The sequence below is a fragment of the Formica exsecta genome, unplaced genomic scaffold (genome assembly GCF_003651465.1).
Source record: "Formica exsecta isolate Colony F162 unplaced genomic scaffold, ASM365146v1 scaffold237, whole genome shotgun sequence".
Taxonomy (NCBI): Eukaryota; Metazoa; Arthropoda; class Insecta; order Hymenoptera; family Formicidae; genus Formica; species Formica exsecta.
In genome coordinates this window covers 713,603-733,697 of record NW_021849649.1, presented here as the reverse complement: position 1 = coordinate 733,697, position 20,095 = coordinate 713,603, and the positions used below count along the sequence as shown (strand labels likewise).

Here is a 20,095-nt window from a genome sequence, read left to right as displayed (position 1 = left end):
TATATTTATAAGATAATCGATATTACTCTGTAAAATACATTTTGTAATTTTTCAAAATCTAATAAATTGTATTAATAATCAAAACGCATGTCTTCTGACGGAAGAGAAAAATGCATTATGCATCCCCACCGGACCGACCGGTGGGGTGCGGGACTCGCACCCGCTAAAAAACTCTCCCTGCAGGACCAACATTTGCTCTTTCGCCGATACTTACACAAATTTAAATTCTGAGATATCCAGCGAAAACGATTGCGTCTGATCATGTATACATATATTGTAAATATATGTATGCGAGTCGAATATGAATCGCATCCGCTAAAAAACTCTCTCTGTAGGGCCTCCTTTGGCCTTCCGCCGATACTTACACAAATTTAAATTCTGAGATATCGGGAACATGATAGCAAGAGAGATAATACAAATAAAAACTTCAAAAATTGAAATTTTAATAACTAACTTTTTTCTTTTCTCATTTACAATATAGTGAAAATTACTATCTAAAAATTAATGATTCTTACAAATCATCTCTCAATTTTCACAAATGATCGCTGTACAACTTATAAACACCTATAGAGAAAAAATCCATATATAATATGTGGGATATGTCCATATAAGTACATATATATATATATGTTCATAAAGATTAAGACGCTTATGAATTTTATAAACATTTTAATCTCGTTTTTGGCTTGCATCCTTTTCTGTATAAGAAATTTTCCGTCTATATGTATATATATAACTTATATCTCTTTTATTAAATCATATATCTTTGGTGCGTTACAAACAATAAATTTCTTTATCCTGTACAACTAATTTTTCACATAACTCTTTGGGAAATTAAGAAAATATTTTTTTGCAAAGAGAAAAACTAACGGATCTATATATAAGTTCAGATTTTTTTCACGCGGATTTATTTATATTATGTGTTATCTTTTGCATAACTTTATTTCGCAATATGCATAAATTTATTTATATTATGTGTTATCTTAGGCATTGTACAAAATTAATGACAATGATACTTTAAGAAAAAAAACCGAATTATTTCGAATTTAAATTCTCGTCGTCCGTTGGAACTCCTTTCAATCGTTTCAAATAGTTGGGCACACACCGGCGACTACTTGTCCGTAGGCTCGCTCGGGCCTGATGCCGATGGTCTTCGAGTTGATCTGAATGTTGTTAATGCAGCCGACATATTGAGCCTGCGAGCTGCTGCCTTGTAATCCTCTTCTCAATAGTAAGTGGCCACCGATGTATATCGGCTGCCTTGACAAGACTCTGCCCATATTTTTGCCGCTGATTCCGGGCGGCACCGGTTTATGATCGACTGACAGTAATACCGCATTCTTCTGTTTGACGGCTATTTAGAAAAAAAGAAGAGCAATCGTAAAATACGATTTAACTAGTATTGAGTTATTTCAATTAAATTTTAATTAATACGAGCAGACTCCAAATTATTTAAAAAAGATTGTTAAAAATTAAAAAATTACGACTTTGGAAATTATTTTTTTACATCCTGTGTAAAAAGGTGAAATTGTCAAATGACTTCATACCTCTAATATTGTGCCAGTGACCGTCGCACAGGGAGTTTGGTTTCGTCGGTTCATATGAGGTCTCGATTAAGCCCTTTTGTGTCCTCACGAGGAACTTGACGGTACCGTTGATCATCTCCAGTACAAGATAGTCTTTCTTACCGTGCACCGATAGCAAGTGTCCGGACGTCGAGCGCGGCTTTACATCCATCTGGATGTCAACCTGGCCCAGATCGCTGAATCGGTCGACTGAAAATTAACAACGGAATGTTTGTTTCGATTGATAATTTTCGATTAACTGTACGGAATATAGAAATATGTTTATCGCTTAATATGTTTTCCTAGGATATTATCTGGCATATTTGAATTCTCCTCACCTGCTTTGTACAAGTTACTGCCGTTTCCTGGGAAGAAGAAGAGACCAGACTCAACTCTCTTCGAGCAAGGTATTACACCTACTTTCTCTGACGGTTCTCCGACAGTTTGTCCGTTCATCATGAAATTTGCTAAACAGCCATTAAATGTCCTATTGATACCCTGAAAAAGATTCGAAAGATTTGTCTTGAAGATTTTTCTTGAAATCCTTAAATTTTTTCTCTAAAAGAAATTAATCTGGCAGTCTCACAATGTTTGTATACGCGATGCTGGCTATTTCTGGTAAAACGCCACCCACAAAGAACGGTGGATTGACGTTGATAGTTGTCGCATCTCCCAGTGAGTATCCCGTCACCGGGTCCTCTTCGTCCACAGTTAATGAGCCGTAATTACCTTGTCTCTTGAAGACTATTATGTGCCACTCGTTGTCGTTGATTTTTTTATTGCTTTCCAATAACGCCGAACCGCTTCCGCAATTGAATATGTAATGAACCTTAAAGAATTATTTTTCAAGATAGAGATGGGGACGGTTTTGCTGTGCAAATAGAAGTACTTCATCGTTACCTTTCCGTCGAGCACATACACGGCGATCAAGTTTGCATTATTGAGACCGGAAGCGTAGAATATAATTCCATTGTCCGCCGTTGTTTTTATGTCCATCTGGAAATCGTAATCGTCCTTGTATCTTCCTTTCAGCGTCCTATATTCTAATCTACTGTTCTTCGCAACGCCTAAAAAAATTTGATTAACATAAATTTGTCAGATTAAATATAATATTCCTATTTGAGAATATTCCTATTTACTTAAAAATGCATACCAAATCGCCAAGAATTTTTGACATCAGGATCCACAGCCGGATAGTACGGTAAATGACATTCATCGACAGTTTGAGGTTGCTGCGTGGTGGTCGTAGTAGTGACATCGTATTTATCAGCGTTATTTCGTCCTTCCAACTTTGGTTCTTCCCATTCGTCATCTTTCTCTATGTCGACGTCTACGATGTCTGAAAGAAATTTATGTGTTTTTGTCTTATATCATTGTCTTATGAATATTCATGATATGATAGAGTATGATTTTTATTTCTTAAGAAAAATCTTCTCGATTTATTATTATTATAACTTTGTTTCGCTTACTGATTTGAGTCGACGATTCTACCGTATCCTCAGGAATTTCCGACGGCAGTAACGGTGGCAAAAGCTCGGGTTCGACGACCGGCGGCAAGGCTACATAGGCAAATCAAAGCGATTAAATACAAAACATATGGCTTTAGAGTGATTCGTGATATTGTAACGTACGCGTTTGATCGCCGCCTTTGCACTTCCCTAGGAACGCGTGCGGCCTCTCAGTCGTGTTGGCAAAATTGACAATGATCTCGCTGTTAACAGTCGCGTCGCCGATGCAACCGACAAAGGGCACAGCATCAACAAGATCGAGAGTCAAGGCAGTCAATGGCAGTCCACCGATGTATAGACTGCCGTAGAGGAAATGCAGCGGTGGTGGTGCCGAGTCGGTGCTATAGCTCTTCGTGTCGTCGATGTCAAGGCTGAGAGCCGATTGGCCGTGAGTGGCGGTCACTACGTGCCACTCATTATCATTAAACTTGATGTCCGACGAGCTGGTCCTGAGTACTTCGCCTTGGCTATTGAATACCAGTTGACCATCTATCAGCGACAAGAAACTATGGGCCGGATTTTCTTGATCATCGCTAGTCGCGTAGAAAATCAGACCGTCGTTGGCCAAAGTCTTAAATTTAAGATTCACTTGAAGACCGTCAGACGCCAAGTTGCGCCACCTCACGTAGCCGGGCATGTTTTTCTCGAAGGAGACAAGGCTAGCAAACTGAAAAAAGTAATTTGAAGAGTTAGCGAAAAATTGAATAATAATTCGAGAAGTTAGGAGTTGTTCAAATAGAAATGTAAAACATTTTGCAATCCGTTTTGCATTTCGTAAATAATAGAAATTTTAATTACCCTGACTGGACAACCAGGCAGGACTCCGAATGCCTGCACGTTGCGAGTAAGATCGACCGAAGTATCGAGGATGACAACATCGTCGATGCAACCTTCGAAGCCGCTATTGGTGACTGACTGATAATGATGTTTTGCATTAGGCGGATATCCACCGAAATAAATGTGATCCGATGTGGTCAAAGGCTTAGTGGTTCCTTTCTCTTGTCTCGATGCGACCGTGTGATCATCGATTTTGAGCGCACCCATTGTGTCCTGTCTGATGGCCTCCAAAGTGTGCCAGTTACCATCATTATATTTGTCGAGAGATTGCATGGCAATCTCACCTTCGCCAAGATCATACTGGTACAATACTCGGCCCTTTCTTATCTCCAGCGACAAGAATTGCCTGCCTTTGCCCATTAGATAAATCAGTCCGTCTTCCGCAAAGGTCTTGAAGGATAGTTTGATAATGAATTTTCTGGTATCCGGTGTGATTTGCGAACTCCTCTTACTGAGGATTGCGTATCCGTGTCGATCGAAGCGATATCCTCTGCTCGGCGCAAAATTGATGAGCTTGTCGCGCTCGAACGCACTCTCTCGGTTGTTCTCGCCGTCGACGAAGTTCCAAAAGGACACCGGTATATCACCTATCATCAGCTCCTCCATCTCTCCCTCGAACGAAGATGCAGTCACGGCATCTTGAATATGGAAGGACGACGGATATCCACCGACAAACAACTTTGAGTACTCCTGATCCACGTTGAAGATGTAATAAGAACCCGGCAGCACTCGCTCCTTTTCGTATAATGTATCCTTGCCTTCACCGATGTCTTCGCGGACGATCAATTTGACGTTCTTGCCGGTTCTGGAAGAGAAAGTTTGAGGAACATTGATACAACAAGAACAAGATTATATATTAAAATTATATATTAGATTTCGAATCAAATATAAAGCTAAATGAACTGGTACTAACCTATCGATAATTATCTGCCGCCACACGTTATCCGATACGAATTTGTTATGAATTATCTTCTCGGGTCCAGATCCCAGATCAACTATAAGTACGGGATATCCGCTCTCGATTAAAAGCGCCATAAAATCATGCTACAAAATATAAAATCGTTATTATTTTTCTTTTTTTTATCCAAGTTTCTACAATTTTTTCATCAAATTCGCTATCAAACTCACCGTCTTAGAGCGCGGTAGTTTTGTCTTTTCCTCGTTACCGAGGTACAATAGGAAACCGTTAGTCTTATTGGTCCTGAAATACAGGGAAATCTTGGTAGACGTGGCCAGCAACGGCAGACTCTCTGGATTCTTCAACTCCAGAGTGGTGTTCCTGTAGAAGGTTAAACCAGTCTTGTATCGATTCGCCAGCTCTCGTGCGTTCGTAATCTTATTCCTTAGAGCCTCAATCTTGCTCTGTAGGTCGTTCCCGATCGTATCGATTGATTTTTGGTTGTCATTTAGACTATTTAGCAGACTGGTGATATTTGGCATCACTTTGTCGACAATATCTAGCTGCTTGTTTGCTTGTGAAATGTCGCGGATTGACTCCGACGTATTCTTCGACAGCTGCTTCGTCTCTCGCAGATCCTCCGGAATCCGATCCACGATACCGTTCATGTTGTCGATGGCAAATTTGATGTTGCGTTCAACGTTCACAGCCTGATCCATGGCGTCATGCGCGATTGAGGACGACTGTGAAGGAATATTGCCGAGGGTCCTAGAATTTTATTATAACATATAAATAATAAAATATTATATTTGTAGTGTAAATGATAAATTATTATAGGCCTCTCAATACATTACTTTGTACATAAATTTAATTGTTTAAAATAATTTTATATATTTATAAAAAATAAAATGAGAAACTTTTCTCTTTCTCTCTTAGAATTGAAATACTGAAAGAAAATTGTACTTGTCAATAGAATCGAGAAGCTCCTTATTGCGTTTATTTTGGTTGTCGATCAGAGTCGCGTTGTTTCTTGCATCTCGCAAATCGTCCTCGGGCTGTCCCGTTGTTTTCGTCAGAGCGAGTTGTGCAGCGGAAAACAACTTAAAGCATTCTTGACGAGAATCCAGCATCTTTTGCTCGATTCCATCGGACTGAATATAAATGAAATTATATACATAAAGAAATTAATTAAAATTTCTCTAATCTATATAAAATTAATAAAATAAAAAATATTATTAAAATAAATAAAGATTATATAATATAGTATACTGATTGTGTGAAAACCCCGTACTAGTAATGTTGCATTCTCAGCAGCGATTATAGCGTCGTCGGCAGCGTCTTTCGCGGCTTGAATCGCGATTTCAATAACTCTGTATGCCGAAACGGCTCTCACCGCGTTAGTATTGCGAGTATCGGTTAACAAACTGTCCAGTTCTAATGAACGATTATACAAATATGCCGCATGAGAGTGAGCCTTTTGCACCGGCTCAGCCAAATCGAACAACATTTGATCGTTATGAGCGATGGTATTGTTCAGCTGGGCAACTGTGTCGCCAACGACGTTGGTTTCTGAAATAGAAAAAATTTTCATCACTTTTATAATCATTCCCGCGATTATTTTTGTCAAAGCATTTTCATTCAAAGCATTGAAATAAAAAAGAAATGACACTTACGCAGAATATTGATGTTGGCTTTAGCGTCGTTAAGGAATTGGCTGGCATTTCTATTGAGCTGCTCGCCGGCTTCTAAATCCTCCCTTGCTTCAGCCGTGGAGTTTTTCACCACGTCCAAGTTGCCGGTCTGTGCTGCGATTCTGTTCTCTCGATTCAACTTATCGACCGCGCTGGCCAGTTCTTGAGCCGTCTGTGCAATATCTAGTAGATCATCCATCTTGACGCTGGCGTTTTTGATTCTGTTGCTGAGATCGGACGCAGCAGAACTTAAATTGCTGACCGGAAAGTTGTACTGCTGCATCTCGGAAACTAGAATGTTGGCCTGGTCCGCTTGATCCACGGCGTTGTCCCGGAATTTGACGAAGGAAACATCTTTGATCCTCTTCAGAATCTCCTTCGCCTCGTTTAGCGCATTGTCGACCTTGGCGCCTGTTCCTAATTCAATGTTCAATGCCAATGATTGCACCTCCGATACAATCAGATTTACCAAATCGATTTTGCGCGCCACATCCTCTTCCAGGGTGTTCATGTCCTGCAGCGTGTTCTCCGCGTCGTTCTTCCACTTGATACTGTCTTCGGCGGTGAAGTCAATTTGCCGTTTCTGATTGTACACTTCGTTCTCCAATCTCTCTAGTTTCTCCTGTAACGGCAGCAAGTTCACCCGACTTGGATCTAACAATTTAACTTCGGGGTAAAGCTCGTTGGCCGTATCATTGATAAACTTGAGTCGTTGATTTGTAAAGTAACCTTCCGCAACAGTCTGAAAATACATCAGAGACACGTCCCAAATTATATACATGTACTTGTTTTGTTGTACATATACATATTGATATATTAAAGATATTGTCTCCTTCGCTTACACTATATTCGCGCAAGACGGGTTCCAAGAAATCTTCCAACTCATCCGTCACATCCAGGAGATTTCCCGTACAAGAACCGCAAGAGAAGCAGCCCTGTGCCGGGATGAGCACGTGTCGATACGGACAATGATCGCATTTTTCACCAATTACACCGGGTAAACAGGTACACTGGCCGGTGGTTGTGTTACAAGATACGCCGACGGAATAACCAGTATGACATTCGCAAGCTAAAATAGATATATGTAACAATTCTAATTTTAATTTGAGCAAATTGTGACTATAAGAAATTATTGCTCAACATAATAATTATTGTACGCTTTAAGACTCATTCTAGTTATCTAACATGATTTCTTTGTGCTTGAATACAATTTAATATTAATGATCTTTATATAAGAACAGTGACTAATCAAATAATGACTTAAGAAAGCGACTTTACATGTGCATCCGTCCACCCCGTAGTTCCAATATCCCTGGATACATTGATCACATCTGCGACCGGTGACGCCTGGCATACACTTGCACTGTCCCGTCTCCTCATCGCACTGGCTGCTCTCTGAAGCCGGTCCGCAATCGCAGGGCCTGCAGCCTTCGCACGCGCTGAAGCCATAATGATCGGGCGCGCAACGGTCGCATTGCTTGCCGATCACGTTTTCTTGGCAGAAGCATTGGCCGCTGTAGCTATCGCAGTGCTCCATCCCGCACTCGTCGCACACGCAGCTGCGACAGTCCTTTCGCTCCACGGCATCGCCGAAGAAACCGGGCGCACACAAATTGCACGCCTCGCCATAGGTATTATTCAGGCATTGTAAGCACTGACCGGTGATGCTGTCGCACGAGCCGATCTGATTGGTGTCGATATTGCCGGAGCACTCGCACACCTTGCAGTGCTCGCCGTACACCTCAGGATTGCCATAGTATCCCGCAGCGCAAGCCTCGCAACGGGCGCCGTAGTATCCAGGCAGGCAGTCACAGCTGATCTTATTGCCCTCGTCATTCACCTCGCAGCCAGTGGCAAAGTTGTTGGAGGCTACCGGCAGCGGACATGCACAAATTAGACAATCCGACGGTGTTCCCACTGTGGCGTTACCGTAATAGCCCTGTTCACAAAACTCGCAATGGTCGCCGATGGTGCCATTCTTGCAATTCTGCGAAATATTAGAGAAACAGAGTTATAAGCGTTTATCGAAAAACTCTGGAAATTGTGTTCCAAGGAGAAAATTCCCTTCAACTCACCTGACAAATCCCGGTGTTTACGTCGCATGTGGTTGCATGGCCATTGCACTGACACGGCGCGCAATATCCTCCGTACAATCCTGATTTTACTCTGTAGTATCCTGGTGCACATTCTTCGCACGAAAGTCCTTGATAATTGGGTGGACATTGGCACTGTTCGACACTGCTGGCCGGAACGCTATATTGAGCTGAGTACTGTTCCGTTGTGATATCTAAAGTTGCATACGCTAATCTGTAAAAATAAAAAAAAATATATATATATAAACAATAAGATTCCTCGATATTTCGATACATATATGTTAGCCGTCGCGGATACATACGACGCCATGATGCTTGGATTCCAGTATGTAGCACGTACGTATATTCCACGTAGATTCTCCAGAACTACCATAAACTGTTCTCTTGTAGCGCTAAGTCTATTGATAGTCAAAAAGTTAGTTTCAACGAGACGGACAGACGATCCAAAGTTCACAAAGGACGGCGGCTGTTCGTCAGAATAATAGAATAGGGTGATGTCGGCACCTTGAAGAACTACATCCGCGGCGCTAACAGCCTTGCCGAAGGGTCCCGTACTATAGTACACGGTGTAGTTGAAATAGCCGCCGTAGGAGGTCAACTTTTTGCCGAGGTAAATGTCGGGCGCCGAGAAATAGACAATATTCTCGAAGGTATCATTGGTGGTGAGAGAAACTATAATTGAAGTGGCGTTCTCCACAGGGTAGGTCGACAGATTAGTGAAATTACCATTCTTGTCTATGGGCGCGACTAATTCCCAATCAGCCATGTCCATGAGGTGAGTCCAGTAGAGGCTTGCAGAGGCGCATCTGATAAGTAAATGATAATATTTTATTGCAGTCTAAGAGATACATAATATATATATATATATATATGTATTCTAAGCAACTAATAAAAGTATAGAAAAGGAACGGAAAATATAGTCATAAAATATAATTGTAATGTCAGATGCAAAACATAAAAACCTGGTGGTTTTGCCGAAGCAGAAGCATTTAGTGCAACCCTCGTCGTTATCGGCCTGAATGTCGAAGGTGCCTTCACGGCACACGTCACACGCCAGACCCTGGACGTTTGCCTTGCAGAAGCACTCAGCCGTGTACTGATCGCAGATATCACCGGTAGTACCACGTGAATCGCAGTCGCAGCGCTCGCAGTGCGGGAATTGTGAATAACCGGCACGGCAGCGGTCGCACTGACGGCTCACCACGTTCTCCTTGCAACGGCAGCTGCCATCGAACAGGTCGCACTGCAGGTCACCGTCTAGAACGCCCAGAGGCGAGCAGTTGCACTCTTCGCAGCCAATAATCGGGTGGAATCCATAGGTGCCGGCCTCACACTGATCGCATCGGTGACCTGTCACTCGTGGCGGACAAATGCACCTACCACTATTTGGTTCGCAGATCGCGGTCGTGGGACAGTTGCACGGTCTACATCTGGGATAACCGTAGAAACCGGTCCGGCAGATCTCGCATCGCCTGCCGATGATGTTCGCTCGGCAAGGACACTGACCGCCGAACTTGTCGCACTCGAAACTGGTGGAACCTTCGACGTCGCAGTTGCACGGTAACGCGCCGTTGTTATAATTAGCCGTCAGCGAAAAGCTGGAATCGCGGCAGAAACCATTTTCAGTGACATTAATGTAAAAATGATTGCTACCGCAGCGCTTGATAAACTCCTTGGTCCGGTCAAATTGTAACTTGCTGAGGATCTTTTCGTTGTATTGATCCGCCGGGATCACCAGGACATAGTCTAGCCAGATGCCGCGGCCGTCACCGGGCTCCTTCATCGTTAGTACAAAGTTTTCGATCAACTGGAATTTGGTACCACCACCATCGATCTGACGTACGATGCTGCGGCAGCCGCTGTTACTGGGACAATGAGGAACTGGCACCTTTGCTTCATAAAACTTGCCGTTCTGCACCAGCACGTCCAATTCAAACTCAGGATGATCTGGCTGATAATATTGTATCACAAAGACGTGATCTCCCTGCTGAGACACATTCGCGTGAATATCCACCATCGTGTCGCCATCGCCCAAATAGATCAATTTAGTAGCGTTATCGTAAATACCAGAAGGTCGATGTTTGGCCTCGAAAACGCTGCTGGACGTCTCAAACTCAATCTTCTTAGCGTCAGCAGCGCCAGAGAATTGTCCCTGCACACACTTGCCGTTCTTCCTCACGCATATGGACTTGGGTTTCACGTAGTCCAGCGACCATTGATAATAGGGAATCGCTACTATCGAGTCAATCGCGACATTCGAAGACGGTTCACCAGTCAGCACCAAGCTGACATAGTTTGACGGAAAATTCATGATGGCTACCTTACCGTAAGTATCGGTGACGACTTGTCGGCAGGTGCTAGTATATCTGCAAGGATTTAGAGTAGCTTTGCCCTTGCCGACGGTATTGGCCTCGATTAGCAGCACTGATGTGGACTGTTCGTCTCGCGGAGTAACATAAGTCACCACGAGGACATGGGGACCAGGTTTGCTAATTCTCAGCTCGAAGTGAATTTCCTCCTGCTGATTATTGATGAGCGGTATCTCCTCCTCCCCGATCTCCTGCAAAGTCTCGCGGTCAGTGAAGTATTCGGTCAATGGAATTCGGAGATTGTTCTCGCTGAGGAAACCGCCGCCGCCATGGACCGAGTCAAACCGCGTCAAATTCGGATATCCATAGTGTCTACAGAGTCCCCTATAGTCAACTTCGCAGGGTATATTCACATCCTGCGTTAATATGCCACCCTCGTAGTATTCAGATGGTAATAAAACAAAGTAGTCGAGAAACAAACTCTTTTTCGTGGAGATTTTGATGGACCAATGTCCAGGATCCATCACCATGGGCGACGGATGATTGCCATGCGCTCCGGCGACTGTTACAAAGGACGGTTGGCTGGTCGGCTTGAAGTTGACCTTAAACTGCTGTTCCACTTCGGTCGGATTGTCGGGAGTGATAGTAATGGTACCGAGGATTGGCTCGTTGTTGGGATTCACGTAGCGTAGAACCATCCGGTAGAGCGAGGACTTGCCGATGCCCACACCCAGTACAATCTCATCTTGCAGGGTGGAAAACACGGCATAACCTTTCCAACTGAAGCCCGGGAAAAGATCCTCCGTAAAACCGTAGCGAACGGCGCTGCCACTGGGAGTTCTGCCGTCCTCAGCCTCGTATTGGTATTGATGAAGCGTAGGGAAATAATGCGCCTTCAAGGGTTCTTTACACGTTAGACCCGTCACCCGCGGTTGGCAAGGACACTGGCCGGTCTGCTTGTCGCATATCAGATTCACGGAGCCGCCGACATCGCAGGCACAGTCTTAATCAGAGGTGAAGCAGATATTGCATTACATATTTAATCGATTATGGAATAGAAAGTAATCGATTCGACTTACCCGAACAACCAAAGAGATTGCTTTCCTGAAGATTGTATGTTCCATCAATGCATCGACTGCATCCTCTATCGATCACACCGGGCTTGCATATGCATTGTCCGGTCTTAGTATCGCACTCACCGATGCTGCCAATGACTCCGGGAATATTACACTGGCATTCTTTTGAATACAAATATATATGTTTTATATAACAGAATTATAATATAAAACTTTTTCTATTCATATCATTTAACTATTTCTTTCGTATTAAGAAATCATGATGTTTTTAATTTCATAAATCTTATATCATCTCGTATTACTTTACATAATATTATCTGTTACAATAATAATATAATAATAATACTGTTATAATATATTCTATAATTTTACAACACAGTTATTAATCCAAGAATATAGACACAAGTTCAAACCTTCGCAACCATCCGGATTGTAAGGCTGCAGATTCCAATATAGCGGCTTGCATTGGTTGCATATCCTGCCCTCGACCCGGTCTTTGCATTGGCAAAGTTCGCCGGGCGGAAGAGAGCCGCAACCTTGAAAAGTTGCGACTATGCCAGCCGGATCACAGTTGCAACCCTCGCAGGTGGGGAAGTTGTAGTAACCCTCTTTGCATTGTTCGCAGCGGATACCGTCAAAGTTTTCGCGGCATTGACATTTACCTTCGCCGTCGCAGGATACGCCGATCGAGCCGTGACTGTCGCAATTACATGCTAGAGAGAGAGTCAAAAGATTACAAGAAATTTAATTAATAATACATAATTAATATATAAATTTGATTAATAAAATAAAATACAAAATAATTCAGAGATTAATAAAATACTTAAAAATAATAAAATACTGTACAGAGAAACTCGATTGAAATATTCCTTTGTATAATGTAAAGAATTTCGATTCACGTACCGATGCATTCCGGATATTTATAATATCCTGGACTGCATTGATCGCAAGTCCTTCCGGCGAAATTGGCGAGACACGAACACTTGCCCACAGAATCGCAACTGACGGTAGACGAACCAACAGAACTGCAGTTGCACGGTCTGCAGTTGGGATAGCCGTAGTATCCGGGAACGCACTGGTCACATCTAACGCCGCCGTATCCTTCCTTGCACAAGCAAACACCGTCACTCTTGTCGCAAATACCGGGCTCCGTTCCGCGCGCATCACAATTGCAATCTGCAAAATTTACAAAAAGTATCATCTTCAGCATTAACATCGTAAATTTAGAGACAGAATTTTGCGTATATTTAGACCACTTTCTAAAATCTGTGTCTCATAGAAACTTTAATAAATGCCGAGAAAATTATTTAAAATAATTTGCACGTTTAATTATTTGTTTATAACTATATGTACATCGATATAGCAAAAGTATTTTATAATTAGACAGATGTTAAATTGTTACAAAATGGAGAACATAATAAGCAAAAGACAAAAAACAATAATAAGAAAAAGATGATGAAAAATTATCATTAGAAAGCAACATATTTGAAAGCAAATGTTAAATCAAATTTTTGGTATTATTGATAAGATTGATAATATATAAATCTAACATTTTACCGTACTGCAACTGTTTTCATGAAATGTGATAGTTAAATTGATGTACTTAGCGATAATTAAAATGCTGACGTACATGTGCAAAGAGGATAATTGAAGTAACCGTCCTCGCAAATGTCGCACGTCCTGCCGCCATAGTTGTTCTTGCACGTGCAGTTGCCAGACACCACGTCGCAGACGTCGTTCAGGGCGCCCAGAGGATTGCAGGCGCAAGCTGAAATCGTAATAATCTTCTAAATAATTTAATGATCAAAGATCTCTCAAAATACAGATCAACCTCGAAGAGATTCACTCACGTAAGCAATCGGGGAAGTTGTAATATCCCTCCGCGCAGAGATTGCAATAGTGACCGGCATAATTCAGCTTGCAGGGACAATAACCGTCCGTCGCTTCGCAGTGATAACCGTCGGTGCCTTGCAAGTGGCACTCGCAGGGTCGACAAGTGGGATAGCCGAAGTATCCATAATTGCAGGAATCGCAGTTCGGCGGTGCATACTCTTTCCGACACTCGCACTTCCCGGTGGAGTCGGCACAGTTTCCAGTTGAATAAAAGTGATCGCAATCGCAAGCTAAATTGAACACGCGAAAAATAACATTCGAAAATATCGCGAACTAATTCATAATTCATCTCAAGTCAAGGACTTACGTTGACATACGTCGGTCGCGTTGAGCGGTTTGTCCCGAGGCCTGTAAAACCTGGGTTTGCAGCGGTTGCAATTGATGCCCTCGGTATTGTGCTTACAATTCTGACATACACCACCGCCCTCGTAATTACCATGAATGTCTAGCGACAAGTGTTTCTCGTCCATTTCCGGATCATAGATGCATTCGTCCGAGTGTCCGAAACAATTGCAGGCTGCAAAATAATTCAATACATATATTTAAATAAAAGAGAATCTTAAAGAGAGTCCAAGTAAATATTCAGAAATTACATTGACGGAGGAATAAAAATCAATTTGTTATTATAGCAAAATAATTTTCGGAGCAAACAAAAGAATTAGTATTCTTTACAAGTCATATTTTTATTGTTCCTACAATAATTGAGAAAATTTTACTATTGTGGATATAAAATATGAATGTATTAGAACAGCAAATTTGTTCTATCTTCTATTGGAACAAGAAAGTAAATTATTTTTACGTTCGCATGTGAATTTCTTAGATGCCGTGGATTGCTGCCACTTCTTCTGCTCAAAGCCTTTGCAACAAGTCGCACACTGAGGTCCGCAAGTGTTGTGCTGGCATCGACAGACTAATTTCTTTGGCATATTGGGATCTTGAATGTCGCAGATGTCCGCGTGTCCGTTGCACATGCAGCGGCCGCCGATGCTAATATCCTTGATTGAATAAAAGTACTGCAACAGACAAATAATATTTTTATAAATCGAGCTGTAAAATATACATACATATTACATGTGGAATTTTAATTACAAACAAGTTCTAAAACCCTCGTCGATGTTGTTTTTGTATCGCTAAACAAAAATTTGTATAAACATTAATGAGTATTAAAATTATATATATATTATCGAAAAGTCGTAAGCGAAATCACTTACTCTTCTCGTAACGGTGGGATCCTGACGAACGACGGACATCAGGTGACCCAGCAAATTCTTCGTCCTGAGAAAGCGGAAACGGACGTTGGTTGCCCGCGTCCATTCTTGCAACAGGGTCGAATTGAAGTAGTGCTTCGCCGAGGGCCGGTTGTTCAGGATCGAGATCGGAATTTCACCGCCTTCGAGCGGGACAACCTGCGAGAATTCGGTTGTGCAGATCACACTGTCGTCTCGAATGATCGGCTTGTGGCTGTCTACACCGAAATACGTCAGACAGTCGCTGGCAGAATCCGAAAAATACTGCCAGGGCGACCAAGTTTTGCCGTAGTCCTTCGACTTCTCCAAGATCCAGAGCCCTGGCCGGGGAGAGTTGCCCATTCGTACGTAAACGTAAGCCACATGGAATTCCTTCCATGAAAGAAAAAAATCGAATTAAGAAAAAGTTTCCTATATTATTTAATATGTTTTAATTAATATTCTTATATATTCAAATCAAAATTTTTCTTTCCATTTTCTCGATTTATCCTTTATATTCTTTTTTTTTAAATAAACATTTTATGCAGATCTATAAACTTTTAATTTTTCTCGAAGTATCCTCTTATCGCGTTAGTTGTTACATTATTTCACGAAGGAATTCACCACTCGCTAAATTTATAGTTTTGAGGCTTACAATTCGAACCGCTTTGTGTGTTCTCGTTATTTGAGGCAGAATAATAGGAACCGAGGGTAAAAAACCGAGACTGAATGCCAGATGTGTACCATACAGGGTTTCGATGCCACCGAAATCTCAAGTGTATGGTCTGCCAGATTTGAAAGAGAGAGAGAGAGAGAGAGAGAGAGAAAGTTATCGTTTTCTGATATAATATAAATCTAAAAAATTAAAGAGTATGGTAGATTTATAATAATACATCGGGATTAATGAGAAACGAAATATGATTTTTTTTAAATCGCTTACGCAGGTAATTTAGTAAAGAAAGAGAAGATGGAGATGATAAAGAGAGAAAGAAAGAGGAGCAGACACGGTAAAACGTCGGTGTAAATGAGCCTTTCTAGGAAGATGATTAGCAGAGGGACGACAGCCTCCGCGTGCGTTGCAGTTACGAAGTTAAACTTGTGATAACAGCTAATGCATTGCAAGAATTAAGTCCAGATGCGGTCAACTATGTGAAATCTCTCGCTATACATATACTTACTAACAAAAATTATACAAAAAAAATATCAAAATAGCCTATATTTATAGTCTATAAAAAATCAACTTTATGCGTAGTTTAGACAATAGTTTAAGCTTATAATTACTGTTGAAAAACTGCCGTTACCAATTTTTAACGAAAACTAATTTCTTTATAAAAAGATACAATTCGTAAGAAATTTAAGAAAAAATATGCCGCAATTTTTCAACAATTAAAACAATAAAGATATCATTGAAGATGAAATCGTTGATATTATTTTTTCTCGTTTCTGTCTTCGAAACGCGAACTTCCCATTATTCTCCGGAAGCGAATCGAAGATAAATCTTCCCACTTGCAGGAAAACGCCTACTCTATACGATAGAAATGTTTATGTCGCCGATAAAAGGATCGCGTTTCTCATCATTTCCTGTCGCTTTTGTGTGAATCACGAATCTTTTTAATGCGCTACGAAAGTTTTGACATATATAACTCTTATACTCTACGAGTTTTTATATAATAGAAGTTTATACCTGTCCCAGATCAATCGTCAGATTCACTTCATTATACTTCATCCCTCTGGATAAAGGCGGCGACTGCCACCAAGTTTCCATGCCATCGACGGCGTATTCAGGTGGGTGCCTCTTCTCGGGATTATCAGGATCACAATAATCGCATACCTGAAAAAAAGCGAAATTTATACACTATAATAAGAAGGAAAGAATCAGTTAATCGAATCTAATATAGAACATATAAAGTGTAAAGTCACCTTTTAGAAAATTTATAATCTATTAAATTCATGCAAAACATTCAAAACAAAATTTTATTTCTAATTTTATGTGTCGTGTAATATAGAGAAAATACATTTGAAAAAATAAAAACATAAACAAAATTTGCACGCATATATGTATTAGGATATAAGATGCACACATATATCTATTAAGATGCAACACAACAAAATTATAAACAAATTCCTATCTTAAATTTTTGTTGCAAATTATAGATATAAAGTAAACTTAAAATAAAATAAAATAATTTTTTAGACTTGTCTGTTATATTTTATTGATCTTTTGCCATATTATATTAAAATATTAAAAAGAAACATTTGAGTATAAAACTTTATTATTCAAAGCGTAATTTTAAGAAAGAATGAAAAGATAGATATGTGGAATAATTGTGAAGAGATTTTTCTTTTCGAGATCTATGTGGACCATCCGTGACATCAGAAAGTCTCTTAATTTTCGATGGATGAACGATCAAGTGTTATCGAGAGGTCATCCGTATCTTCCGTTTTATCAGACCTCTCGCTGCGGTTTCTTTTTCTTTTATTTATACAGAGAGGTAAAGAGAAGATGATGTCGTACACATTAATGCCTCGTGATCGAAATATTAATTGGTCCAGAATGATGCTGGACTAGTAATTTAATAATTATGATACAAGCTGGAATTATCATATATATATATATATATATTCATGATATAAATATCTATTCTCTATTCCTTTGAGACGATGAAAGATTGCCGTTACGCGTGCAGGAAATGTGATGTGATCCTGCGAGTTTATCGCATTCTTCTAACACAATTATAGATCCTGCGGACTGGTTCTTAGCCGAATCTTCCTTACGGGAGCCTTGTAATCGTTCTTTGTCCTGATTTGTCGACAAAACGCAAAAGTTAATATGCGAGAGTATTAATTTTCGGAGTAGCCGCGAACGTGATGATAATGCTCGAAGAGATTATAATTGTAATCCGCAGGATATACAATTTATACACAGTAGTGTTTTATCGAAAAAGTACTATGCTGTTTTTAATAAATATTAGTTTTGTATTTTATATACAAAATATATAAAATATTGATTAAATTTTTGTGGAAACAGTTTTTAAACTTCGTCAAATTTTCAGTTTTTAAACGTTGTCAAATTTTTATTAATAAACTCATATATATAAATATATACACACACGCGTGTGTGTGTATTCGCCATTCGATTGATAAAAGCTGATCTTCTATAAACGATTTCATTCATGACCCCCATTATAAACGATTATTCCTTATCGTAATTCTAAGATGGAGAGACTGAGAAAGCATGTTCGTCAGATAATTATAAATGTTTACACGAATGTTACATTTTGATGATATACATAGTTTCCTGTACGAATTAGAAAGAGAAGTAGCTGAGTAAGCGTCGAAACCGATAAACTCTTGGACTGATAGGATCTAATAATAATAGATATAGTTTGGTGCGAATATTGAAGACGAAAAATATATCATGATTTCTTCGATATACAAGAATATTCATTATAACTGATTTTGATTGTATTAATATACAAACTTATAAACTTTAGCATGTCATTTAAATGTTAATGTCATATTTAAATGTTAATTTAAAATGCGAAAGAAAGAGATAAAAATATGTGAATCTTTTTATTTATTTTTATCTCTTGATAAAAACTCGTATCGGCCTAATAATAATCGGTCAATTTATTAATTCATATATAAATTTTTATATATATGACATATTATTATAGAGATTATGTTAAAAATATTGAGATCATATATTGTTAAAAAAATATCCTTCACGATATTGCTTTCTTTCTTATCGCTGGCGCTTACCTGACCCTGGATCAGATTTATATCTTCGTCCTGATCGGCGTTCGCGCCAACAAGCTTACAATAAAGTTCCGGACCGGTGGTATCGACGCCGCACGTAGCCGAGGCGATAATTTTTTTGCCCTCGGCCAGGTTGAAGTACGGCGGCGTCAGGATCTCGCCCCCAGACAGCCGAACGACCAGCAAGAGGCCGGCAAGGATCGCCGGCAAGCGCATCCTGCCAGCGGCAGAAAGAGACAGCTCTCGAGTTCCTTCAAGAAATCGTTCTTCTCCTTCCTTTTTCTCTTCACTTTTGTCTTCCCTCCACGCACTCACTGCCACTTTCTTTCTCTCTCCTGTTTCTCGCGAGAGAGACTATGATGCTTGCGCGCCTTCTTGATGTCGACTGTCCGGACCAAACCAGAGTTTATCCAGTGCCGTCGACTCGCCGGATGTGAAGAACTCGGTGGGGGTGGAAGAAATCAGTGGTCTTCAAGTCGAAGCTCGGGGTCCGTTTGGAAATTCGAAGCAAGTTCGGGCACTTTGAACTGCTTATAATTGAACTTCAAAAATTCATTACTATCAATTTTTACTGTTTTACTATTGATTTTTACTTTAGTTTATCCAATATTTTTAAAGTAACGAAAGTAATAAAAAACCAAAAAAAAACAGTAGAAGTAGAAGTTTAAATTTTGTCTTTCTACAGAATGCTTTTAGATATTTCTACATATTCTTTAAAGGTATTCAAATTATGAAAATTTCCGTATATGGCTTATATATAATCTAATTAGAAATTTTCCAAAAACGCAACGAACCTATGTTTATAAGAAAATTTACTTGTCAAGCGTCGCGACACCAAGTACATAAAAAAAATTTCTTCTTGACTTGTCAACAGTTTTGCCTATTATTATTTCCTCGCACGGATGACAAGATTATGAGACGCAGTCGAACTTTGAAGATCACTGATTTAGAAAGATAATCCATGAAGATCGGGACCACATGGCATCAGACACGCATATACTCTCTTATATAGAATACAATCTTGTTTATAGTTCTCTCTCTCTCTCTCTCTCTCTTTCTCTTTCTTTTCGGCATTATCTTGTAACACAAACCAATTCATAAAAACAGAACCAATCGTTTTGTGAATAGAAAATATACTTTATCATTAATTTTGGTATTTAATTTTTAAATTGTACTTTTCATATAACATGCAAAATATCCATATTCTTTGAAATTATAAGTTCTCAGATATATATATATA

The 20,095-nt window shown here is 40.1% G+C and overlaps 1 protein-coding gene across 1 annotated transcript; it reads right to left on the bottom strand.

Annotated features, from left to right (window-relative positions):
- Positions 1-425: 425 nt before the first annotated feature.
- LOC115235942 (laminin subunit alpha) lies at positions 426-20,086 on the bottom strand. The gene is made up of 29 exons (XM_029808078.1): positions 18,859-20,086; positions 16,781-16,927; positions 15,082-15,489; positions 14,670-14,883; positions 14,178-14,387; positions 13,828-14,100; positions 13,608-13,745; positions 12,881-13,153; positions 12,391-12,690; positions 11,981-12,139; positions 9,555-11,904; positions 8,895-9,398; positions 8,575-8,806; positions 7,778-8,486; positions 7,342-7,568; positions 6,482-7,241; positions 6,100-6,377; positions 5,772-5,959; positions 5,039-5,576; positions 4,824-4,954; positions 3,872-4,715; positions 3,197-3,740; positions 3,035-3,124; positions 2,719-2,904; positions 2,466-2,632; positions 2,152-2,394; positions 1,904-2,063; positions 1,548-1,775; positions 426-1,354 (listed from the first exon to the last, which is right to left on the bottom strand). Exons 1-29 carry the CDS (start codon positions 19,069-19,071, stop codon positions 1,086-1,088), a joined length of 10,983 nt encoding a protein of 3,660 aa, XP_029663938.1. The 5' UTR covers positions 19,072-20,086; the 3' UTR covers positions 426-1,085.
- Between the last annotated feature and the right edge of the window lie 9 nt (positions 20,087-20,095).